Genomic DNA, 26514 nt, shown 5'->3' on the forward strand with positions numbered 1-26514 from the left:
GTGTGAAAGCACACGACTAACCGTCGCTTTATCTCACACGCGCAAAGAAAGATACAGAGCGAGAGAGTCTACCATGCAGAATTGACACGCTACATGTAAACGATAAACTTTGCTGTATTTTCCTGTAAAAATAACAGAGTTCCTTTGGAGTTCTTCAGCTTTTAAAAACTCAACTGCCGGATTCTCCGGTAGTAGGCGGAACTAATGCGCAAACGGCCATCTGATTGGCTGGCGCTCACCTATTATCAACCCGTTTTGATTTCAGCAAATCAGTTTGAGCGAACGCAGACAACGTGATTAATATTCATGAACCCAGCAGCTCGTTAATCCATAGTGCGTTTTATATTGTTATTAGTATTAGAATTCGTAGTAGTTTTGTTAGTATTATTAGGGGCCCGAGCCCTGAAAGGGCGAGAGCCCTATTGTTTTTCGAAGGATTATTCTTCTTCTTTATTATTTTTCTTCAAGGTTTTGGGGGGGTTTGGGGCCCTTAACATGCTTAAAAACTCTTGAAATTTGGTACACACCTTGGAATCTGCGGCCATTAGGGCCAGGCAGAGACTGGTACATGGGCGTGGCAAGGGGACTCTACAGCGCCCCCTGGAATTTGGAGGGTCATATAGCACACATACTTGCACATACACATATGAAACTTGGTACACATATACAACTCATCAAGTTGAACAACTTTCACACTCTATGTCATTAGCTATTCCCAACAGGAAGTTGGTTATTCTGGGTTTTGTCAAAAATGCATGCTCTGGAATTTGATATACTAGTCCTAGGTTTTTTACCCAATTGCCACCAAACTCGTGGCTTTGAAATTATGGCGAGAAATGAGAAACAGGAAATGGCTAATAACTACTGCACACATTGTCTGATTCTGATGAAACTTCAGCGGTTTGTTCGTTGTATGATGCCGATCACATAGATGTGACTATTAGGAGTCACAGTTATAGCGCCACCAACTGGCAACAGGAAGTGTGTCTCTTTTAAAAATGCTTTGACATCACATGGTTATTTTTACCCGATTTGCTTCAAACTTCATCTGTATAATGTCAAAACACGGCTGATCAGAATCTGTAAAGGGGTCGTTGATACATTAAATGCTGTTTGCCATGGCAATGTGTCAAACTTTAACATTTGTTTCCTGTGTTTTTGGGGCACTTAATAAGCTTAGATTTTCATGAAACTCAACACACACATCAGTATTAATGATAGTTAGACACTGGCAAAAGCTCATCAATGGGTGTGGAAGAGGCGCTCTATAGCGCCACCTTTTGTCAAAAGTGGGGGGGTTAGTTTGAGCTACAGACACCAAACTTGGTATGTATATTGGTCTCATCAAGCCGGACAACTTTCTAATTTACATTCATTAGCTGCAACCAACAGGAAGTCTGCTATTTTGATTTGAATGTGGATTTTTGGAAAAATATAGCTGTGAATGAATGAATACTACTCCTACAAAAAATGAATTTACACCAAACTTTGTCAGCATGATGCCAACATACTGAAGATGTTAAATTGTGAGCGGATATGGGATATCTTGAACGGTTGATTTATGGTGATTTATTAAAATAGCAGTAAAAAAAACATGACCGTAATTTTAAAATGCAGCATCCAAACACTTCAACATTTTTTACATACATAGAACTAGTCATTCTGAGAAATAAATGCTTACTTCCATCAATATAAAATAGTCTACAAAAAAAAGAAAATTAAAAAACTATTCAACATCTGATCTCACTCTAACTCTGTGTCGGGGGAAGGGCTTAAGTCTGTGTATGTGTGTGTGTAAGTGTGACTGAGGTAGTTGAGTGGCTGTGTGTGTGTGACAGAGAGACAGAGAGAGACAGAGTGCAATTAAAATGCGTTATCCTAACTCTTCACAACTTTTTACATATGAAAAACAAGTCATTCTTAGGAAATATGTTTATCATGTTTTCAGAGACCGCAAAAACATTTAAAATATCACACTTGTAAACTAGCAGATGAAGACTGTAATACCAAGGATGAACACAAGATGACCTCATAGGATAAGGAATCTTTTTCAGCTCATTCTCAGTGTACCAGAATGACTTACAATCACTTTGCTTTTAACCCTTTCATTGCTGTGACCCTTCAATCCAAACTGGTACAGGGTTACTGTCAATGCATGTGCCCGCCGGGCACTGTTTTTCTGATGGCACCAGGGTTGCGGATGCATTGGCGGCGAGGGCCCGTCATCGCTGCTTGCAGCTATATTTTTTAAGTTTTTCCCCTTTTTTATAGAAACACTAAATTACAAACAATACCTTAAGGACCACCACCAGTCCTAAATTCAGTCAATATGACAAATATGCATTCATACATGGTTATTCTAAAGTTCTATTAACTAAAGTTTAATGCAAAATGATCATGTCTTATTATAATGCTTGACTGACTGATGCTAAGTGTACATTCAGATTTTCAAAAACTATGCCGTTAAGCTTTATATATCTGGTGAGTAAAGTAAATATGTAATTCATGTAAATTTCGTTCAGTTAACATATTTAATATTAGGGGCATCCAAGTTATTTTACATATTTGAACATTTAAAAAAAAAAGTATGACAAAGTCACTTTCCCTGGTAGTTACTTTTACCATGATGTAATTCTGTTACTAACTAGTAACTAGTAACTATAACTGATTACTTTTTTAAAGTAACATGCCCAACACTGTTCTCCACCCGCTTTCATTTGTGTCATGAAAAAGCAAGTAGATAGAAAGAGTCAAGAACTGCCTCAAACTACTGAAGTGAAAAAAGAAACATTTTTGTAAAAGCAGAAAGGAAGTTTATTTGTGATAAGATATCATTAAAATTATATAACAGCCAGACTCACTGAGATGCTTGCTTTAGCTGAGAGAACACAAGAATGTGAACTCGCACTGAACTTTCTCCATTCATGTTTTCTGTCTGTCTATATCTATCTATCTATCTATCTATCTATCTATCTATCTGTCCGTCTGTCTTTAAGATTACTGCACTTACGCAAGACATGCTGATGTCATTACAGATACTCCAGACTCATTGTTTTTAAGTCTGAGAGTCCCAGACTCTATCCCAGTGCAAACATAGTCTTCAAAGATCCTGTTTCTATACAAACAACCTTCTGTACTTTTCTGCACTTTCTGTACAATATTTGTTCAAGTTTAAAGATCATCAAATATTGACACTGAATAGTACAGATTTAAAATAAAATAAAAAAATCACCCTTTCATCAAGTTTTTTTCTGTAACTTTATAGAACCATCACCATAATCTATAGCAAATACTGAATAATTTATCAAATTACAGATATACAATTGCAAAAATAAAGATTTTAGGACTGCAGAGGTGGGAGACTTCAGTTAACGTCAAGGTAACATCATAAACTGAAGTATATAGCTTGACGTTGGCCTTAATAATTTTATATGAATAAAAAGCAAACAGACTGACTTTTTATCATTGTATTAAATCCTTATGGAATATTTCAGGAAAAATGTGAACAGTGCTTATTCTTTTATTCTAATATTTACAGTTGGCCCAGCGATTAAGTATTAAAAATCCACAAGCTTATCTCTTATATAAAGGGGAGAACAGCATCACTGCAATTAAATCCATGGGGTAAATAGTAAAATATGTATTCCACTTGAAAAAGACCGTCTGACTCCTTTAGCAAACAGCTGGTTTATGCACTTTTATATGGGTAATTTACACTAAAGACAGGGATACAGGCAAGCTGCGATACAGTCACCAGAGAAGGTACTGAACCAGAATATTTTGCAGTTAATGCTCAGATAACACAAGGTTGATGTGTTGTGCTATTATATACACAATTTCTACATATAAGTATCAAGATACACAGTGCTAAAGTAAACAATTAAAGTCTGTTTTAGTGATAGACATGATTTGTTTGGATTGTTAGAAGCAAGTGTTGGATGGTAGTTTATTCCATACTGTATGTTTAGGACCACAGGGACAGAATGACCACACTGTGTGATGAACTTTATTATGAATGGAAATTAAACTTTGGAACAACTTTTACAATGAAGAATAGAAAAATATTTATTAAGAATACAAATATTGAACTTGTCATTTATAGTCTCCTGATATGACACCTGATAGTCTCTTCAGTTCAGTCCCAGATCTTGGGAAGGTTCTCCAAGATTCTTCTTCGATGAGATGGGTTTGACACACCTGCTGCACACAGCTCCTCCTCTGTAATGCCACTGCATGAGAAAAGAACACACATTTATGTTTGGCAACGAAAAGAAATGAAGGTTTTTGAGGAAAACATTCCAGGACTTTTCTCCATATAGTGGACTTCAATGGTGTCCAATGGGTGTAAGGTCCAAATTTCAGTTTCAGTGCACTTTCAAAGGGCTCTACACGATCCCAGCTGAGGAATAAGGGTCTTACCTAGCCAAACGATCTGTTGTTTCTAAATAAAATGAAAATTTATGAACATTTTAACCACAAATGCTCATCGCGTCTTCACGCATTGTGTAACCACGTTGGAAAAGTCACGCACAGTTAGGTTGTGTTCACACACTAGTTTCATTTGGTTTATTTGGTCCTGGTCCGTTTAGCATTCACACTGGCAGCGACAACTGAGGATATGCAACTATTACAGAAGGTTCAAATGCTCACTGATGCTCCAGAAGGAAACACAACGTATTAAGAGCTGGGGGTGAAAACTTTTGAACAGAATGGAGATGTATTTATTTTTCTTTCAGCGAACCTAACGATACCAAACCTAAAGGCATAGTGATATGTTTATAACCTGATTGGTCAGGTTGAATGACATATATTTTATGATGGAACTCACCAAACACTCCAAAAAAAAGGAAAAGGTGCATTCGACTTAAATGACCTACTCACTGATCAGTCTGCTCAGTGCCACTTCAAGTCGAACACATGCAATGCTGCCTGCTGGACTAAGTGCACTCAATTTTGCGTGTATATGATTTTATTTTCACCATCTGAGAACTCATGAAGAGCTCACAAAAGGCACTTTACCGCCTCGTTGCTCTGTGTTTGCCCTCTGCTCATTTTGTTGTGAATATACCGCTTGTTCCCTTCGCGAAATCATGTCGTATAGCGTCACTTCTTGTTATTACTTCCTGTTTTTGGTTCGTTTAGAAGTATTTGGTCCGTGTTGCATTCATATATCAGTCAAACCACACCAGTTGAGTTTATTTGGAAGCAGACCAAGACTTATCTTTTTAGCTGTCTTGGTCCGCTTGTTTGGTGTGTACCAGGGTTTGAATGGCAGCGTTCACACTTACTGGAACTGCACCAACAGAGCAATTGCACCAGGGTGTGTTTTAATCAAAACATGACAAGTGTGAACACACCCTTAGTTTTTCGTGATTACATAATGCGTGAGGTCCAGCTAGTGCATGACATGCATTTGTGGTTAAAAAGTATATAAATGTTTTTTTTTAGAAAATGGCCAATAGTTTCACTAGGTAAGATCTTTTTCCTTGGCTGGAATTGTGTAGAGCCCTTTGAAGCTACAATGAAACTGCATTTTGGTCCTCCAACCCATTGAAGTCCACTGTCCTGGAATGTTTGACTCAAAAACCTTAATTCTTTTCAACTGAAGAAAGAAAGATCTTGGATATCACAGGGCTGAGTAAATTATCAGGAAATTTTTAAATCAAGAAAGTCTATGTCAGCTTTACCTAAAGTAATCAAGATCATCCCAGCCGTTACGGCTGAGGTCGAGTGTGTAGCGCTGCAAACCCAGAGTGCTGAGCAGTTCCCGCACTGTTTCCGGGGCTCCATGTAAGACTGACACCTGTGGACAGACGTTGCTTTTGTATTTATCAAAGCTAAACCCCAAAGCTAATCCTAAAGTCCATATTTACACAGTGTACTAAACATCACAACTCATATCCGAAAATTACTCAACTCACCTCTTTCTCCCAGCTGTAGTTTCTCTCACTACCTAAACCATAATCATATCCATGATGCCTTTGCTGAGACGATATCTGATTGAATTGGTACTTTTTGTCTACTGGCTGAAAATCCACCTCACTTAGCGATTTAGCAATTTGTAGGGCTGTAAGCGAGTTGTCTCCTGAAGATGTAGTTGGTTGCTCTGCCATCCAGGGGACTGAGCTTTCATGAACAGGAACCCTTGTGGATATATACGGGTAAAGCTTTGGTACAGAATTTCGCACTGGCATGGGCCGACCTTGGTTTTGCCTTTGATAGTCCTTTCTGACTTTTTCTTTGAGTGGCGCTTGTATGTCCCGGGAAAAAACAGAACTGTTCATGTAGGAGTTTGTGACTTTTTTGACTGCTAATACAGAATCCTGTGCCATATTGTTCTTATTGGAGTGTAAATGTAAAGATGTATTGGAAGAGGTGGTGTGTCTTTGGTTTGGGGGTGTATTAGGAACATCTGGACCTGGGAAGAGCTGATAAGAGGATGCAGTCGACATCAGTTCGCTTTGAGTCTCGCAAGATGGTTTATAGGATGCTAAAGATCCAGGAATTTCAATTTCGGTGAAGTCGGACCTCCGAGCAGACCTTTTGCCATGGCTGTGACCTCCAGTCACTTTAGGAAGCTGTATCACAGCATCTTTGGAACGTAGTATTTGGGATTCTTTGCTGGATGAAGGAATCTCTTCGACTCTTCGCAACATAGGCACCCCCTCAAAGATGAAGTACGCAGGATTGGTGTAGCTGTTCGGCATTGCCACATATGAGGAAGATGGTGCTCTGGGAACATGAAGTATGAATAAATATGAATTAAATATGAATAAAACTACTTTACCATAGATGAAGTAAACACTGTTTATTAACCTAGGTCTATTTTTTGACTCACTGGGATGGGAGTGCGCAGGAAGACGCGCGAGATAAATGATCCTTCGTCATTTCCTTTTCATCCTTCTCCATGCAGAGCCACTCTGTAATGTGCAGAAGACATGTCTCACATCTAAATGTTTAAATATTGTAGTCATCTATGACTAAGCCAATGGGTTCAGTGAGCAGTACGTTAAGAGACATATTTCAGTGGAGGTCTCAGAATGCATCTGGACAGGATCAGGCAGCACAGCAGCAAAAGATGAAGCCATGGTAAACAGAATAGTGAAAATAGATCCAAATCCAAAGCAGAGGAGGAAATAAAACAGGGTACATTTGAGGAAATGATAGCGTGAGATCACGTTGATAACCCACCATAGACTCTTTCCCGGATCCGTCGGCGGTCTGGTGGTACATAAACCCTGATTCGTCCTCGAATAGAGCCCATCTCTTCTCCTCTGTGAGTCAAGCATGTCTCAAATTGATCTGATGATTTCCCTGTTACCGAACGAAGAGCTATGCAGCACTCACCTGAAATAGCAGAACTCCAGTTACATTTACTATCAGTTTGACTGCAATGTTTCAACAATGAGAACACCAGGTATTAAGACTTGTATGGCTTAATACAGTTGAGGTCAAAAGTTTACATCCCCCTTTCAGAATTTTACCAAAATATGAGGAATCATACCAAATGCATGTTATTGTTTATTTAGTACTGACCTGAATAAGATATTTCACATAAAAGATGTTTACATATAGTACACAAGAGAAAATAATAGTTGAACTGACCCTGCTCAAAAGTTTACATCCCCTTGATTCTTAATACTGTGTTGTTAGCTGAATGATCCACAGCTGTTTATAAGTCCCTTGTTTGTCTGGAACAGTTAAACTGCCTGCTGTTCTTCAGAAAAAAATCCTTCAGGTCCCACAAATTCTTTGGTTTTTCAGCATTTTTGTGTATTTGAAACCTTTTCAATGACTGTATGATTCTGAGATCCGTCTTTTCACACTGTGGACAACTGAGGATATGCAACTATTACAGAAGTTTCAAATGCTCACTGATGCTCCAGAAGGAAACACAACGCATTAAGAGCTGGGGGTGAAAACTTTTGAACAGAATGGAAATGCATTCATTTTTCTTATTTTGCCTAAATATCATATTTTTTTTCATTTAGTACTTCCCGTCAGAGGCTACAGATGTTAGCTACATGTTTTCCAAAAGACAAAATAAGTTAAATTTACCCTGATGTTCAAATTCAAAAAGTTTTCGCCCCCTTAATGCATAGTTCTTTCTGAAGCATCACTGAGCATTTAAACCTTCTGTAATAGTTGCATATGAGTCCCTCAGTTGTCCTCAGTGTGAAAAGACGGATCTCAAAATCATAGTCATTGTTGGAAAGGGTTCAAACAGCGGGCAGTTTAACTGTTCAGGACAAACAAGGGACTCATGAACAACTATACCTAAACTAAAAAAAACACAGTTGTGGATTATACAGGTAACAACACATTATTAAGAATCAAGGGGGTGTAAACTGCAGTAAAATTGGCAACAGCAGTGTCAGTAGCTCAACGAGTGCAACCATTTTACGTCATCTAAATAATGGTGCCTTTCATAGTCCAAAATATGTATAAAATGATGTGGATTTTTAAAATAACATAAGTCTTTCATAGGTTTTCTACTACGTATTTCAGTAAGAGACATCATTTACATTATATACTGAGCCATACAATTATTAATACTCAAGGTTTCCCTTAATTCACTAGAAATTAAGAGGATGCGTATGTTCCTGGTTATGATGTAATGGTTTCTAAAAACAAAACTACTGTTTCAGGGAAACTTCATTCAGAAAGACACAATGAGGTTGACCATGTACCATATGACTCAAAGCCATCACATGACTTCACAGACAACAGCAAGTGCTGATCCCGGAGATGCTCTAAATCTGAGAAGACTGGGTGGAGCTGAAAAAAGAGTGACAAAAAAAAATTTACTTGGTGTCAAATCCTTCTTAAACAGCATAGCTCCAAATGATCACACTGAGCCAAATGGACTCTGTCACAACCTTGGGGAGCTGTTTCGAAGACCAGCCAAGTTTGAGAAACCCTGGTACCTCACAACACTGTGAGTCATTTTCAGCAGAACGACGAGGCTCTACAAGAAGGAGAAGCATAAGGTTAAAAAAAAAAATAACACATTTATCCAATGACCTTCTGACATTTTAAAAGGAAACAGATTGGCAATGACACATTGCATGCTTGCTAGCCTGATTGATTGTTGCACAAAAGATACCTTCTAGACAGCGGGAATGGAACTCGATGAAAAACTTGGCCTTGCTAGCAGTTTTCACTATGGCCTCAATTGCCTCCAGCTCAATGATGGCTCTTTCTGAACCCAATTCTGCATCCGAATGGAAAAAAAGGACTGTGAGATGGTTATGAGACTACACAAATACTCAATATACAAAATACTTGTTGAATTACGCTAGTCCATTCCACCAAACCTTCTATGTATCAAAAAGTTCATAAAAGAAATTCATATAAATCAAAACATTTTTTCAAAGGCTCCTGAAGAGGTACAACTGCGGCGAAAATTAAATGCATGATTTTAATTACACATAAACATCGATCAAAGCACATACATAAAGCACAGTATGTGTGTATGTGCTTGCTTGATGTGTGAGAACCAGTTAGGTTTGTCCTCACGTATAAAGTTTTAAATCAACGCAACAACCAATGTGATTTGTTCTGAGCTTTCAGATTTCATTAAAAATGTATTTTCATTTGAGTTTCTAAGATGAACAAATGTCTAATGAGTTTGGAACAACATAAGAGTGAGCAAATGATCTAAAAGCCTAAAATGAACTAAAAGCTGAAATCGTTTTAGGCTTAATCATGCTGGTGCTGTTAAAATAAACCAGTCTTGGGGAAAAAATGTGTACGGTGGCAAAGGGAAATGGTGGTTCCTTAATAAAATGCATGTTCAGCAAACCCTAATATAACTCCTTGAGTTACACAATGACCTAAAGGTCAAACCTTCATTGTCGGAGACTCAAGCTGAAAATGACTCCATACCTGTTCTGGGAGACTGTGATATCACACCCACTTCAAATGTTGCAAAAACAGGAGAGTGATCACTGGTGAAGATGTCATCTGTGCATCCTGATGAACACAACCACAAGCATTGGTTAAAATATTTGTTTAATATTGCTTGTTAGGGCCAGTATTATAATTGGGGTGGAGTTCAATTTTTTTATTTAATTACAATCATCTGAACATTAGCAACCATCCCATTAATAAATAACCTAATCATATTCACATTACATTGAATGGTGCCATTGAAATAGTTACTAAAATGCTCATTTGAGGCAGTTTGAAAATACTAAGCATCTGGTTAGTGTTGGCTGTCATCATACACTGAGATAATATAAGTTGGAGGCCTTTGCTGAGAAGGCTGAATTCATATGTTTGTACAGCAGACAGACGGACAGGATATGACTCCGATTGTGGACCGCAGACCTAAAATCGTACCCAAAGTAAACCTTTACAGTCCAGGATAGCTACACATCTCATTCCAAAATGCTACCAAAATAGCAGTCCAATGTTTTAGTTACTCCCCTAGAGCTAAAGTGCAAACCAACAAAGGAGTTTGTCTAGCCACTTGATGTATTATGCACTAAACAACAGGGGTGGGCGATACGAACAAAATCGTATATCATGATATGAGTAATTTTATTTCACGGTAACGGTATACAGTAGTCAACATTTGAAGTGGATCAAAAAAGTTCATTAAAGTTGTCCTAAGACAAGAAGGGGTATTGTTTTGGTTTTAAGACAACTTTGATGAAAGGTTTTGATCCACTTCAAATGTTGACTACTGTATATCATGATATAGTTGTTTTTGCTTAAAGTACGGTCTGTCAACATCAACTATATAAACACAGTCTGTCAAAAACACTAATACTAGCCTAAATTTAAATTATTTAGTATTTAGTAAACAAGTCAGTAGATAAGAATAAGAAACTAATTAAAAGCAAAAAACTACAGTAGAACAAATAAAAAAGACATGCTACACACACTGTATAAAGTAATCTAATGTATAAAAACACTGCATATGTAAATTAAATATATATTTCTTCCTATTAAAGATACAAAAGTGATTTCGTCCAGAGCAGTGAGAGATTTTCTCTCTTTTGTTGTTTGATTAACATGAATGACAGACAGCAGGAATATCAGAATGCTAAAGGAACTCCACTATTAAAGAAAAAAAAAAAAGGCTCATTGTCCAACTCCCCTAGAGTTAAACAGTTGAGTTTTACCATTTTTGAATCCATTCAGCTGATCTCCGGGTCTGGCGGTAGCACTTTTAGCATAGCTTAGCATAGATTATTGAATCTGATTAGACCGACAGCATCTCGCTCAAATGACCAGAGTTTAGATATTTTTCGTATTTAAAACTTGACTCTTCTGTAATTACATCATGTACTAAGACCGACAGAAAATGAAAAGTTGTGATTTTCTAGGCCGAAAGAACTATACTCGCATTCCAGCATAATAATCAAGGAATTTTGCTGCTGTACCATGGGTGCAACATGAGACGCATTGGTTAGGAATGGTTTTAAAAAAGTGCAGCATTGAACACGAGGGTCTCGAGATGCGCTTTTGAGATGTGATGCTATGACGACAATAACGGAAATAACAGAAATAGGCAAACAGCACAAATGATAGATATGAATTTTGATGGAAAAAAAGAAAACAGTTGCACTGGCTATGGCATTTGACATCAATAAAAATGGTGTTGCTGCTCTTGTTGTTCCTCCTCCTGTCAAATAAAACAGTTGTCATGCCAACTTGCTACTGTAAACAGAAGCTTGCAACAATTGCCCCGCCTCCATGTTCTTGTGATTGGTCTACTGTTTTGGAACTGACATTGATGAGCAGTCCTACGTGTAAAAGGTGAAATTCTTTTAACTTGACACAACATCTTAAAACAGAACTCCACTTCCAGAACAACAATTTACAAATAATTTACTCACCCCCTTGTCATCCACGATGTTCATGTCTTTCTTTCTTCATTCGTAAAGAAATTATGTTTTTTGAGGAAAACATTTCAGCATTTTTCCCCATATAATGGACTAATATGGTGCCCTGATTTTGAACTTTCAAAAATGCAGTTTAAATGCGGCTTCAAACGATCCCAAATGCGGTTGTAAGCAATCTCAGCCGAGAAAGAAGGGTCTTATCTAGCGTAACGATTTAATAAAAATAATACAATTTATATACTTTTTAATGTCAAACACTCATCTTGTCTTACTCTGCCTGGACTGTTTTTGTTCCAGTTCATGACAGTTAGGGTATGTCAAAAAACTCCCATCTCATGTTCTCCCTCAACTTCAAAATCGTCCAACATCGCTGTTTTACCTTTTTTGTTAAGGGTGTTTGATCTTCTTTGCATGTTCACTTTGCACAGACTGGGTCGGTACTTCTGAAGCGATGTAGGATGATTTTGAAATCAGTTTTGAAGTTGAGGGAGAAAATACGGTCAAAGTTTTTTGACATACCCTAACTGTCTTGAGCCAGAATACACAGAGTTCAGGCAGAGCAAGGCAAAATGAGCATTTGAGAATAAAAAGTATTTAAATTGTATTTTTTTTTAATGTAAATAACCGATCGTTTCGCTAGATAAGACCCTTCTTTCTCGGCTGGGATTGTTTACAACTGCATTTGGGATCGTTCGAAGCTGCATTTAGACTGCCTTTTAAAAGTTCAAAATCGGGGCACCATACCAGTCCATTATATGGAGAAAAATGCAGAAATGTTTTCCTCAAAAAACATAATTTCTTTACAAAGAAAGAAAGACATGAACATCTTGGATGACAAAGGGGTGAGTACATTATATGTGAATCTTTGTTTTGGAAGTGCACTTCTCCTTTAAAAACGCAGTGCATTTTTTAAAAAGCGAGATGTGAGCGTAACGGTCATGCACATCTGTCAAGGAAGCGTCCTCTTAAACACACTAATTTAGGTCTTAAGTGAAAGACCTACGATAAAGACCCGTATATTATTCCATATACGTAGTAAGGTTTCACAAAATAAAACAGAGCATGTAAAGTGTAATGATATTAATAAAAACATTATTCTTCTGCCAAACAATGTAGTTCCTCAGAAACAGTTGTGGTTGAGCAACACACAAACGTAAACATGTGACTTCACACCTACAGTGAAATGAGTTCTCTTTCACTAAAAAAATTGCATTTCAGCAGCTTAAAATCACTTGTTTTTAAACTGTGATGCTTAAAAATGTGTGCAAATGATAAGTTTCCGTGACCACGTAACACAGTAATGTCACGTGAGCATGTAACCGGGATAGAGACAATCGTCCAAAATCTCTACTGGTTGACAAATTTCTACCAGTTAATAAATAGGAATAACATACCATATGAGGTACAGATTATGTGAGACTCTGGGTAGGACTTCCACAGAACTCTATCACACCATGAGGGCCCGTTGACTTGCACCTGAGGAAAGTTCGCATAGTTATAATTAGACAAAACAAGAAGGATGAGATGAGTAATTGTTGTCACATATAATGACTCATATCACTCACTTTGATTCACAGGTCACTATAAGTGCAAATAGGATGTTAGGATGTCATTAACAACAAAGGGTGATATAATAAATGGAATAAAAAGTTTTACCCCACTGGACTTGTATTTCTGCCATAGGTAACAGTCCCTAGAACCACGTTCATACCGATAGGTGGGTGGAAACAAAATCTTCTCCTCCTCTTAACAGAGAAAGCAAGAACAAGATATTAAAGTGTCTGTTAATGCCTTTTTGTCCCACATGCTGTTGTGTAATCACATCTATTGATTTCATGTGTGGGAGGACGAGAGCAGCCGTGGTTCTTACTAAAGTTAAAAAAGGCCTTTCTTCTGTGCCGCTCTCTGGTCAATTGGTCTGCACACATCAGCTCCTCGAATTCTCGCTTTGAAACATGCTTCAATATGTCCTGTAAAAGAGAGACCTTGGTCAGGGACAGATGACCTTCAATATATGATACAAGTGAGCACAAAGATTCACAGAATAAGTCAGATGATTCAGTGCGCTTAATGGGGTCTCCTTGGAGCGATGTTTGAATGGCCATGGATCGCAGTTAATAAAAAAGCAGTGAGCAGGAATAAGCTGGAGTGACTAATATGTAGAGAGAATAAAGCAGATATAAGCTATATGACCAGTGCATCCAGGTCCAGGCGGTAGTTGAGGTCTCCACACCAAAAGAGATGACTGAAACGAAGGCTGATGTCAAAAGTGCTGAGCTGCTTTTCTCCAAGAGACAAGAGTCTGAGGATGTCTTGGAAGTTGTGGTTCCTCCTAAAAGATGAGAAAGAGGAACAGTGCAAATCAGACACTCACATGTACACAACCATACTGGGTAGATGTTTTTGTCTCTTATGCTCATTTATTTGATTATAAATACAGCAAAAACAGTAATAGTTTTAAAAATGCACTACCAGTCAAAAGTTTCGAAGCCTGCATTTATTTGATCCAAAATACAGTAAAAGCAGTAATACTCCGAAATATTTTTACTATTTACAGTAACTGTCTTCTATTTGAATATATTTTAAAATGTAATTTATTCTTGTGATCAACACTACATTTTTAGCATCATTAATCCAGTCTTCAGTGTCACATGATCCTTCAGAAATCATTCTAATATGCTGATTTGCTGTTCAATAAATATTTTTTTATTATTATCATCACCAATATTTATTTTTAATTTTTTGGGAAAGAAATTATAGAAATTAATACTTTTATTTAGTAAGGATGATAATAAAGACATTTATAATGTTAAAAAAGATTTATATTTCAGATAAATGCTGTTCTTCTAAACTTATTTCTCAAAGAAACCTAAAAAAATTCTACTTACATGTTTTCAACATAATAATATTATTATTATTATTAATAAAACGTTTTTTGAGCAACAAATCAGAATATTAGAATTATTTATTTATTTATTTATTTTAAATAGTAAAAATATTTCAAAACATTAGTGTTTTTCTGTACTTTGGATCAAATAAATGCAAGCTTGGTCAGCAGAAGAGACTTTAAAAAAACATAAAAAATCTTACTGTTCGAAAACTTTTGACTGGTAGTGTATACAACCTTAATATATTATATTTTAATATATTTTAAAATGTAATTTATTCCTGTTGAATTCCAGTTGATCCTTCAGAAATCATTCTAATATGTTGACTTCATTCTCAAAAAACATTCCTTATTATTATCATTGTTGAAAGTGCTGCTATTTTTGTGAAAATATTATTTTTTCAGGATCAGAAAACTCAAAACATGGCATTTATTTGAAATATAAATCTTTTGTATTCGTCCAAGACATTACTGTAACTTTTGATCAATTTAATGTGTATTTGCTGAATAAAATGTTTCATTGAAACTAACTGACCAAACTTTTGAACGGTAGTGTACAACACATAGTAACACAATGTTATCTAGACGTTTCATGCTTAAAGGTCTACTGAAGTGCCTTGAAACACACCACATTATTAGGCTTGTCCAAATACCCACACACGTGCAAAAGACTGTCCCAGAAAGCACAGTGCCCTAAATCCACAATGTATTCAAGGCTAAGTGTATCCCATCTTGCATCATGTTCTGGAAATAAATTGTGAGACTTTTTGCCGAGATTACGCATAATGTCAGAAACCTTTCCAGAGTAAGTTAAAAGGGTAGTTCACCCAAAAATAAAAATTTTGTCATTAATTACTCGCCATCATGCCGTTCCAAACGTAAGACCTTCGTTCATCTTCAAAACACAAATTAAGATGTTTTATGAAATCCAAGAGCTTTCTGACCCTGCGAAAGCAGCGCAGCTACCATGTTCAAGGCCCAGAAAGGTAGTAGGAACATCATTAAAATAGTGCATGTGACATCAATATTATGAAGCTACAACAATACTTTTTGTTGCACAAAGAAAGCAAAAATAATGACTTTATTCAACAGTTTCTTCTGTTCTGTGTCAGTCTTCTACGTGCATTCATGAGAGTACCACAACTCATGCATATTCACGATGCCTACAATTACTAAATTATTAGTAATTACTAAAAAAAATAGACATTTACAAGTATATTTTAAATGCAATGTATTGAGAATTAAAATAAAGCTCTGTAAACAATTGCATCTTTAAAACACTGTAAGTGGGTCATGAAAGTGTAATGAAAAGTTGTACATACACTTGTGGTCTTCACGCTCATTTGAACACTTGGGCCAAATACAGGAAATACGTCACGTAAGTACACGTGGTCATGTATAAAGACCACAAGTGTGGGTCTTTGGACAAGCTCACCCTATGTGTTGACAATTTCAAATTAAACAGGAAGACAGCTCTGGTCAGAGCCGTTGAGCTCAATAAAGCAGCATCTGACAGCTTATGGCAGCCTTAGTCTAACAGACTAGCCCTTTAGATTCAACATAAAACTGTTACTAATTGGTAAATGGCACCTGTGTTATCTCTTCTGCTTGTCAGTCACACAGTTTCTCCTCCTAATCTAATCATTCTGTGCACAATTCAAATAGGCCTGATATGTTTTTGTGGTCAACATTACGGTTGAACCACTGATGTCACATGGACAATTTTAATGATGTGCTTACCAGTGTTGGGGGTAGTTGCATTGCTGTCTATGCAGGGTCATAAAACTCTCAGATTTCATCAAAAACATCTTAATTTGTGTTCCAAAGATTAACAAAGGTCGTACGGGTTTGAGTGAACTATTTTATATTTGTATATTTGGGCTGATATGTGTTCTGCAGTTTTTACTGTGACATCTACTGCTCTGTTTTAAAGATATGTGTGAATACCTGAGTGCTTTATCACTACCAGAAGTCAGATGACAGTTTACAAAGCCCATTGAGGTGCCATTAAAGAGAAGAGAAACTCCTACTGCTCCCTTATTTCCTGTAATAAAAAAACATATTAGTAACAGTATGATTTATTTGTCACTTGGTGGATATAAAGGAGGTGACAAAACAGAGGAGTGTTAGTGAGTGCGTTTATTTTTTTGTTTGAACAAGAGATTTGTACCGAGTGTGTTCCCCAGGCCAGTTTTTACACTAGCCGTGTTTACTAAACTGATGCGTCCTTCATGCTCTGGTTTCACAAACACAGCCAGTCTGATATTCCAAAGGGACTGTACTGCCACCTACAGGAGAAACACAAAAACACACTTACAATCTATTCTCACCAATTCAACACACTATTAAATAATTAAAAAGAAACATGGAGTGTTCTGGACTATTTTGATTTCATAAAGTCAGACCTGTTTGAAGTCCATGTTGGTTGCACTCCGAAGTGTGGCTCTGATATGTTCAGCCCATTCTCTCTCGCCCTGCGGGCTGTCCTGAGTGCCAACTGCATAGATATCATGAGGCAAGGAGGCGACAGACTCATCTGGGGTAAGACCTAGGCCACAGCTAGTAACCCAGGACTGAAGTGAACCAGGTGGTGGAGTGCCCCCTGCAGGCAAAATAGCGTAACAACAATTAAATGATGGTGCTGCAACTGCTAAGGGCATATCTTTGTTTGTTAAACTGTAAATCCATACCCATGTTCCAGGTGCCCACAAACACAGAGATGATATCAAGCTCAGACTGCTGGGAGTGTGCAGCTTTCATAAGCTGCAGCAGCCGACAGAAGGCTTCTCGTTTCTGTGGGAGACACATCGATATATAAGATTTAGACCAGGGGTGCCCAACCCTGTTCCTGGAGATCGACTTTCCTGCAGAGTTTAGTTCCAACCCTAATCAAACACACCTGTCTGTAATTAGCAAGAGCTCCTTGAGATCCTAATTAGCTCGTTCAGGTGTATTTGGTCAAGGTTGGAGCTGAACTCTGCAGGAAAGTCGATCTCCAGGACCAGGGTTGAGCACCCCTGATTTAGACCATTTAATAAAAGCCAATTCAAGTTTTTCTCCTTACCTTCATGCTTTCAAACACAAGTTCTCTCGGTGGGTTGTGATGACTGTCTATAACCATTTTCAGCTTGGCAGGGCCTTTCTGAATCTTCACCAATTGTACAACTAAAACATAAAAGCATTAGATGGCATTTACTACCCTTGTATGATAATAGGGTCATTCCAGCTGGAATCATCAAATGGTCCCCACCTGACCCCCTCAGATTTGTCTGAAAAAAATCTTTGTGATGGGTAATATGCCCAATAGATCATATACAAAATTTCAGATCTCTACTGTGCGTACTTTTTTCACAAAAAAATCTGTAAAAAAGTTTGTTTTTTACCCCATTTTGGCATCACTGTCTGAGTGACCATGTTCAGACTGAAATATCTCCAGAACTAGTTGTGCCAGGTCCATGAAATTTTCTGGGCTAAGAGTCCTAGTCCAGAACTGCATGAATTACAACTCACAGCATTGTTACTGAATTTACGCCTGAATGCTGGCCCTCTACTTTTCTTTGAAACTATTACTTTAAGGGTTTTCAGATGTCCATAGAAACCTCAATCTTCAATGTATAAGCATCAAACTTGGTAAATGGTCTGATATGTACCATGTCTTTCACATCCTTTGACATCAGACAATAGAGTCTTATGGATGTTGAGATATTAAGGTCCAAAAATGGAAAAAAAATGATTTACACCAATGTTCAGAGCAATATTTCCCATGAATGACACCAGGTGTGAACATGAAACTTTTTTTTTTTTTGAAAGAGCATGTTCTTATTGATAAAATATGAAAAAATTGGGATGGGGTTTTGCCTCATTTTTCTGTAATAATTTTTAAAAAAATCATTGTTGTGTGACATTGACAACTACTGTAGTAGCAGCTCTTTTGAACTCATATGCCTAAATTAATGCTATAATGCAGCATTCCATTGTGCTTGGGACTCGGGGGAAATCCGACCTCCACCTCGGGAAAGTGCAATGGAACGGCCACTTAAGTTGGGGGTCCGAAACACACACTCGGGCCAGTTCAGTGCAGACCGAGTCGGTTGGAATTATCCATAGGCATCCATATTTTTGCCAACTGTTACAATAGAACGCATTTACAACGGACATCGGGAAAACTAACTCGGATTCACCGACTACCGACATTCAATGGAATGCAACATAAGTACCTAATCTTGATGTTCCACCCAATCCAGTGAATAATACATCCATTTTCATTGAGAAAGGAGGGCAGTATTGATTAGAAATAATAATATTCAGGTGGTATGAGATCTAGCATCAATCAATCAATCAGTCAATAAGTCAACAATGATCAATTTTGAGGTCAGTTGAGTATCAGGAACACCAGGATTCCATGTCAACTTTGAGGTTGACCCAGTTGAACAAGGCCTTCACATCACAGATATGGCCCCAGGACAATATGTTACTTGTGTGTATGACCGACAATGGTGGGTTGGTATCATCAGAGACGTCTCTGACACAGAGCAAGACATTCAAGTGCTTTTTTTGCATCCCCATGGCCCAGCTAGAGGCTACTTTTGGCCAAAAAGGGAAGATGTCTGTTGGGTGCCTCTCCAGCACATCATAATGAAAATTGATGTGCCAGTTACTTCCACTGGACGATGCTATGTCATAAAAGAAAATGAAACTGTGGATTCAGACACTTTCATGAACAACTTACAGTAACTGTTATGTCACACACTTATTTGTGTTGGTGGTATACATTATTAAAGTGACTCATGTCTGGAAGTACGTTTTTTGTATTTTGTATTTTTTGTATAAGTGGAATATTAATAAATTCTGTTGAAATGCCCATACCAAGTTAAATAGCAAAAGTGAACAATAGGATCAGTGACGAAACTCTGAGTTTTAAAAAAATCATTACAGAAAAATGAGGCAAAACCCTATCCTATCCTTTTTTTTATTTTATCAATAACAATATGCTCTTTCAAAAAAACAAGTTTTATGTTCACACCTAGTGTCATTCATGGGAAATATTGCTCTGAACATTGGTGTAAATGAGTTTTTTTCCATTTTTGGACCTTAATATCTCAACATCCATCAGACTCTATTGTCTGATATCAAAGGATGTGAAAGACATGGTACATATCAGACCATTTACCAAGTTTGATGCTTATACATTGAAAATTGAGGTTTCTATGGACATCTGAAAACCCTTAAAGTAATAGTTTCAAAGAAAAGTAGAGGGCCAGCATTCAGGCGTAAATTCAGTAACAATGCTGTGAGTTGTAATTCATGCAGTTCTGGACTAGGACTCTTAGCCCAGAAAATTTCATGGACCTGGCACAACTAGTTCTGGAGATATTTTAGTCTGAACATGGTCACTCAGACAGTGATGCCAAAACGGGGTAAAAAACAAACTTTTTTACAGATTTTTTGTGAAAAAAGTATGCACAGTAGAGATCTGAAATTTTGTATATGATCTATTGGGCATATTACCCATCACAAAGATTTTTTTCAGACAAATCTGAGGGGGTCAGGTGGGGAACTTTTCCAAAATTTGATGATTCCAGCTGGAATGACCCAATAATGCAGAATGAAGGTGAGAAAAACTCACTCCTGTCATGTGTGACAGTCTCCACGCCGAATGAGCCAGTCTTCTTGTCAAACAGCAGCACTCCTGCATCTACGTCTACCGACACTGTTTGCCTGCCGTACCTGACCACCTTGACCTTGACATGCAAACACATGCACATTAATAAATGCAACACTTTCACAATTAAATTAATACCAGTGAGCAAAATGTGCACTAATGTGCTACCTGAAAGCTGTGGATAGTATTAGGTCTGGCCTGTTTTTTAGGGGCTGTGATGGATTCAGAAGGTGTGGATGGTTGCAAAGATAAGTTGTGATTGCTTACAGCTTCTTGCAAAGCTTTGAGAACCTAAAAAAGACATTGTTACCATCATAAAGACAGAAATGTATAAAGATGATGTATATGTGGTTTGAGAGTAAATGCATTCTTTATGTCATAGAGTCAAAAGTTTACATACACCTTTCAGAATCCGCAAATTATTTTACCAAAATAAAACTTTAGTAAAATGACCCTGTTCAAAAGTTGACATACACTTGATTCTTAATACTGTATTGTCACCTGAATGATCCACAGCTGTGTTTCCTTTGTTTGTTTGTTTGTTTTTGTTTTTAGTGATAGTTGTTCAGGAGTCCCTTGTTTGTCCTGGACAGTTAAACTGCTCTCTATTCTTCAGAAAAATCCTTCTGGTCTAACATTTTTTTCATAATTTTTTTGTGAATTTGAACCCTTTCCAACAATGACTGTATGATTTTCATAACACGTATGATCTTTTCACACTGAGGACAACTGAGGGACTCATATGCAACTATTACAATAGGTTCAAATGCTCACTGATACTTCAGAAGGAAAAACAATCCATCAAAAGTCAGAGGTGAAAACTTTTTGAAGTTGAAGATCGGGATAAATTTAACTTAATTTGTCTCCTACGGAACATGTAAGTATCTTCCGTGGCTTCTGAATGGCAGTACTGAATGAAAAATATGATATTTAGGCAAAATAAGAAAAATGTACACATCCTCATTCCGTTCAAAAGTTTTCACCCCTGGCTCTCAATGTATCGTTTTTCCTTGTGTTTGAACCTTCTGTAATAGTTGCATATGAGTCCCTCAGTTGTCCTCAGTGTGAAAGGATGGATCTCAGAATCAAACAGTCACTGTTGAAAAGGGTAAAAACACTAAAAAACCAAAGAATTTGTGGGACCTAAAGGATTTTTCTGAATAACAGCAGGCAGTTTTTCTGTTCAGAATAAACAAGGGACTCATGAACAACCATCACTAAACAAAAAAAAACACAGCTGTGAATCATTCAGGTAACAACAAAATATTAAAAATCAAGTGTATGTAAACTTTTGAACAGGGTAATTTTTATACATTCAACTATTATATTCTCTTGTGGACTAGTGTAAACGTCTTTTATGTGAAACATCTTATTTGGTCAGTACTAAATAAAAAATAACATGCATTTTGTATGATCCCTCTTGTTTTCATAAAATAATTACAATTTTGCAGATTCTGCAAGGTGTATGTAAAATTTCAACTGTATATGTCATACCCTCTTCTCCAATGATGACAACAGGTTACAAAGGGTAGTGAGCTTGTGAAGTAGATTATCCATGTTTTCTTCAGGGCTCTTTCCAGTATTCTAGCAAAAAGGGAGTTTTTGTGAGACAACAGGAATATATAAGGTAAAAGATCTTGATGTCTTTGCACTGCATGCCCATGCTATGCTGTTGCTAAGGCATTCTGAAAAATTGCAAAGTTGTTCTGAGTGATTGCTATGTGTTTGTTTCTTGGCACAAGTTAAAAGAGTTTGCCTTTAAGGCTCTATGATATTCTGGTCCCTAATTATGGGATCTAAGGCACTGGTTCTCAACCTGGTGACCAGAGCCCACTAGGGGGCCTCAGAAAACTTAAAATGTTTTAAATGCATAAACGTTGTTAATAATAATAATATGATTGATATTAACATTGTATTGAAATGCTTAAAAACATACAATCAAAATGTTCAGTAAACTGAACTAGCTTTTCCTCAAAAACACAAAATGAATTGTGTAATATATAAACACTCCAGGCTGTTGTCAATTAAAAAAGTGAAAAACAAGCAGCTTTGTCATATTCACAACATTTATACCAAAGGAATTAACTTGGTTATATTGGGCACCTTTAAATATTGTAATTAGACAATATTTAAGACAACCATTGGTCTAATGGATGTTTTCTTCCCATTTTATCATCCATCAGTGAAAAAAAGTCACTTAGAAAGTAGATCAGATCACTTAAAAAAGTAACAGTAAATCTTTCCTCAGCAAGCTATTATACACTAAATTAATATTTTATTAATATTTTTAGTGATGCTTGCCCATGCAAAGACCAGTAAAGATCCCATTCCTGTTAAAACATGTAATAAATCTTTAAATCTTTGGTTCCCTGTATTATGCAAAGCCAATTTATTAAACTATATTAAAGCTTATTAAAAAAATTCATAATAGCAGCCTTATGATTGTGTAAAAATCACATTCAGAGAGCTGTACCTGCATTGTGGAGAAGGAGAGGTGGCCACCAGGATGATCAAACACTTTCGCTAAGGTTTCCAAACTGGATAGAGTCAGGTCAATCTCACTGTGGTAAACAAATTGTGGATCACTTTTTCTTTAAAACGTAAGCTATGTTCTTATTTCAGATAATTGCAGCACTGAATGGACATAAAAACCTGTGCAGACTTTCACATGCATGGCTGAGGATGCACTGAAAGTGTTGCAGTCCTGATGCGCCCCCTTTCACATTCTCCAGGTCCTTACACACATTACCATGTAGATACTCATCCAGTAACGGGATGATCTCAGAGCCTGCACTGCAGAGGTAAACATGGTACACTGAGGTGTAAGGAGTGACACTGTTTTCACATAATTTTTTTATACAGGCACAGACAGTAGTATGTGATCCAAAAGTCTGATATTGATCCATAAGTCATGTGTGAATTAATGTACCTATTTGGGCTGAGCTCCTGAAGCCTCTGCAGCAGTAAATGAGGGGCTGCTGAACTGGAAAGCAGAGGCTGCTGGGCTGAAGGGGACATTGCACGTGGTGGAGGGGTGGCAAATGTTGAACCTGGCTTCTCATCGTCACCATCTGCACCAAGAAGACACCTGCATTTAAGCCTAAACATTTGAATGTTGTACCTGTGGGATGAAGTGTGTCATAGCAGCCTCAAACAAAATAGGCTAATAACGTGTTGCTTCAGGCCGCGAATAAAATGGTCGCAAATGCGACAAACAAAATTAAAATATGCGAGAGTAAGTTTGAATCTGTTTGGGAAAACTGCTGGCAAAACTTTGTGTCCGTTCATATGCGGTTTCAGATATCATCCGCGCTCTCGCGTTTTCTGTCACAACAAACACTCCGCAAAACCATGGTTTTCGGTACGCCAATAAATGACTCTTTTGAACCGGTTCTTTTTAATGAGTCAGTCAAAGAAAGATTCATTAATCCGCTTCGAACTCGGACTTAACGGTTTGAATCAGACTCATTCAGTGAATCATTTAGAGATGTTATTATTTGTGTCGTTTTTCGAGTTGTCACTGAAATACGCGTTAGGTTTGAAATACGTACATCGCTCTGTTTAATGTCGGTTACGTAAATATTCACAACATGCTTTTATTACTGTAATAAATTAATAATGTTTTTCTAAAACAGCTGCCATTTGTTAATATTATGACTCTGTTTGCTTGTCCAACTATTTTTAACTCTACAAAACAGCTCGTGTCTTATCATATTATTTTAAAGGAGAAGTCCACTTTCAGAACAACAGTTTACAAATAATTTACTCACCCCCTTGTCATCCAAGATGTTCATGTCGTTCTGTCTTCAGTCGTAAAGAAATTGTGGTTTCTGAGGAAAGCATTTCAGGATTTTTCTTCATATAATGGACTTCAGTTGTGCTCCTGACTTTGAACTTTTAAAATGTAGTTTAAATGCAGCTTTAAAGGGCTCTAAACCAGGGGTTCTCAAACTTTTGCAAGCTGGGCCCCCCCAAAGCTGGTTCATTGCAGTTGCCCCCCAACCCCCCCACCTCCCCCAAAACTAACCATAACACCTTGCATACATAGATAGATAGCCCTAGGCTATTATTATTAGGCCCACATTATTATTATTATTGTTATTATTATTATCATCAGTAGCGGTTGGTAGGCCTATTATCATTACTAAGACTATTGTTATAATTGGCAGTTGCACCAGACTTCTAATGTGAGCTTGCAGACATAAATATTATTATGAGTAGTAGTAGGCCTATCCTCATTACTAGGCTATTGCTATATAATTATATGATGTTACATGCTTTATTGTTATTATTATTATTATTAGTAGTATTATTATTATTATTATTATTATTATCATCAGTATAGGCCTATTATCATTACTAGGCTATTGCTATAATTTGGAATTGGCATTATTCTGATATTAATTTATGCTTTATTATTGTTATTATTACTAGGCCTAATAGTAGGCATCATCTGCATTTTTTACAGAAGCTTGCAGGTAGGTGATGTTAATGTGAGACCTGAGCCTGCTTTGCCTTGCAAAGATCCTCAATTCTTGGCTCAATGTTTGATAAACATAGCCTCAAATCATCCTCGATTTGTGCACGATTGCGGTATTTCGTTTTGAGTGCAGTCATTTTTGAGAATCCTGCCTCACACAAATATGTCGACGCGAAAGGAAGGAGAATCTTAAAGGCGACGTCACAGAGTTCAGGATATTCCTGCATCAATGCTGCCCAGAATGACGAAAGTGGGCAGGAGCTAAAGAATTTTCTTATACAAACTTAACGAATGCACTTCAAAACGAAGTTTTCATATATAAATTCAGGAATCACGAATATGACAAAATAATATTATTTTTTATATATTAGTTGTATAGCTATAATAGTTGTATCAAATGAATAAGGAAATTATGCCTTGAATTTATTAAGTAATGTTTAATTTCGTTCGTTTCGCTCTCTGGAAATGTAAAGAAAAATACCGTTTTTACTTGGAATTCGTTTTTAATCCCTGGTTTTAAACAAGGATATACATGAGATAATTTATATATTATTGCTTGAATATTTCCTATAAATTACAAAGGTTTAATTGGAATCTTTATTTCAAACGACCCGACCGCCGCGACCCGAATATCATTAAAAATATTTTTGGATGACTCGTAACTGCGGGTAACCGCGGGTGACCGCAAGCACCCGCTCATTTTGGATCAACCCGCGCATCACTGATCAAACAAATGAGCGCCGTTTTCTAAAGTCTATGAGCGCAGCACACACAAATAAACTAAATTGACATACTGCAGTTAAATTTCAAAATGTGGTGTTTTTGTATTTATAACATTTGAATACAGTTCAGCAACATACATCACACGACCTGACAACCAAGAGAGCTGACAATTGACCATCACTTAATTTCACCTCACGACTGAAAATGTGACACTGATTTCATATGACAGTTCAACAAACAAGTTAATAATATTAAGTCACTTATATTTTTGATGAAATAATGACTGTTTTGGTCTATTTTAGCAGCGAAAATAGATCCGATGAATCCAAACAAAGATCACGAATTTGCATTTTTTTTTTTTTCTGTTTGTTTTGCTCCCATCCTGTAGCCTACTGGCGCCCCCAGCAAGAGTGGGGGCGCGCCCCACCGGTTGAGAACCACTGCTCTAAACGATCCCAGCTGAGGAGGAAGGGTCTTTTCTAGCGAAACGATCTGTCATTTTTTCTAAAAATAAAAATTTGTATACTTTTTAAGCACAAAAGCTCACATAGCACAGGCTCTGGGATGCGCGTCCACGGGTCGTTCTCGAACGATTCGTTCATTTTAAAGGAATCTTTAATGTGACTCGCGAAGAACGAGTCGTCTCAGGGAGTGATTCGTTCAGTCGTGCATGCGCAACATCCTATTAGGTTCTGTACTGGAATTAGTTCACCTGTCTTCAGGTTTTTCGAATCGTTCGTGCATCTTATGGGGCTGTCACGTGACGCTGATTTTGCTGAAGTAAACTCAAAGGTCCGAGTTGGTAAAATGATCGGAACTTCCCATCACTACTATGAATCACGCCTAAGTTAATCGTCTGTGTACTCTGGCTAAAAAAGGTACAGTATGGCGAAAAACTCCATCTTAT

At 37.2% G+C, this 26514-nt stretch overlaps 1 protein-coding gene across 1 annotated transcript in view; it reads right to left on the reverse strand.

Moving 5' to 3' along the window:
* Positions 1-3992: 3992 nt before the first annotated feature.
* Positions 3993-26514, reverse strand: part of inppl1b (inositol polyphosphate phosphatase-like 1b) — a 31506-nt gene continuing 8984 nt past the window's right edge. The window contains exons 4-27 of the mRNA XM_051127947.1: positions 23334-23475; positions 23057-23197; positions 22878-22965; positions 21899-21988; positions 20573-20695; positions 20369-20483; positions 17807-17907; positions 17433-17535; positions 17148-17344; positions 16913-17030; positions 16690-16786; positions 14049-14187; positions 13726-13825; positions 13512-13600; positions 13250-13331; positions 9889-9975; positions 9107-9214; positions 8880-8968; positions 8691-8778; positions 7192-7347; positions 6839-6920; positions 5922-6732; positions 5688-5803; positions 3993-4229 (exon numbers count right to left, since the gene is read on the reverse strand). Of these exons, the coding sequence (XP_050983904.1) occupies positions 4136-4229; positions 5688-5803; positions 5922-6732; positions 6839-6920; positions 7192-7347; positions 8691-8778; positions 8880-8968; positions 9107-9214; positions 9889-9975; positions 13250-13331; positions 13512-13600; positions 13726-13825; positions 14049-14187; positions 16690-16786; positions 16913-17030; positions 17148-17344; positions 17433-17535; positions 17807-17907; positions 20369-20483; positions 20573-20695; positions 21899-21988; positions 22878-22965; positions 23057-23197; positions 23334-23475 (3356 nt within the window). The 3' untranslated portion in view covers positions 3993-4135. The remainder of the gene's footprint in view (positions 4230-5687; positions 5804-5921; positions 6733-6838; positions 6921-7191; positions 7348-8690; positions 8779-8879; positions 8969-9106; positions 9215-9888; positions 9976-13249; positions 13332-13511; positions 13601-13725; positions 13826-14048; positions 14188-16689; positions 16787-16912; positions 17031-17147; positions 17345-17432; positions 17536-17806; positions 17908-20368; positions 20484-20572; positions 20696-21898; positions 21989-22877; positions 22966-23056; positions 23198-23333; positions 23476-26514) is intronic.

This window comes from Labeo rohita, chromosome 14 (assembly GCF_022985175.1).
Source record: "Labeo rohita strain BAU-BD-2019 chromosome 14, IGBB_LRoh.1.0, whole genome shotgun sequence".
Lineage (NCBI taxonomy): Eukaryota > Metazoa > Chordata > Actinopteri > Cypriniformes > Cyprinidae > Labeo > Labeo rohita.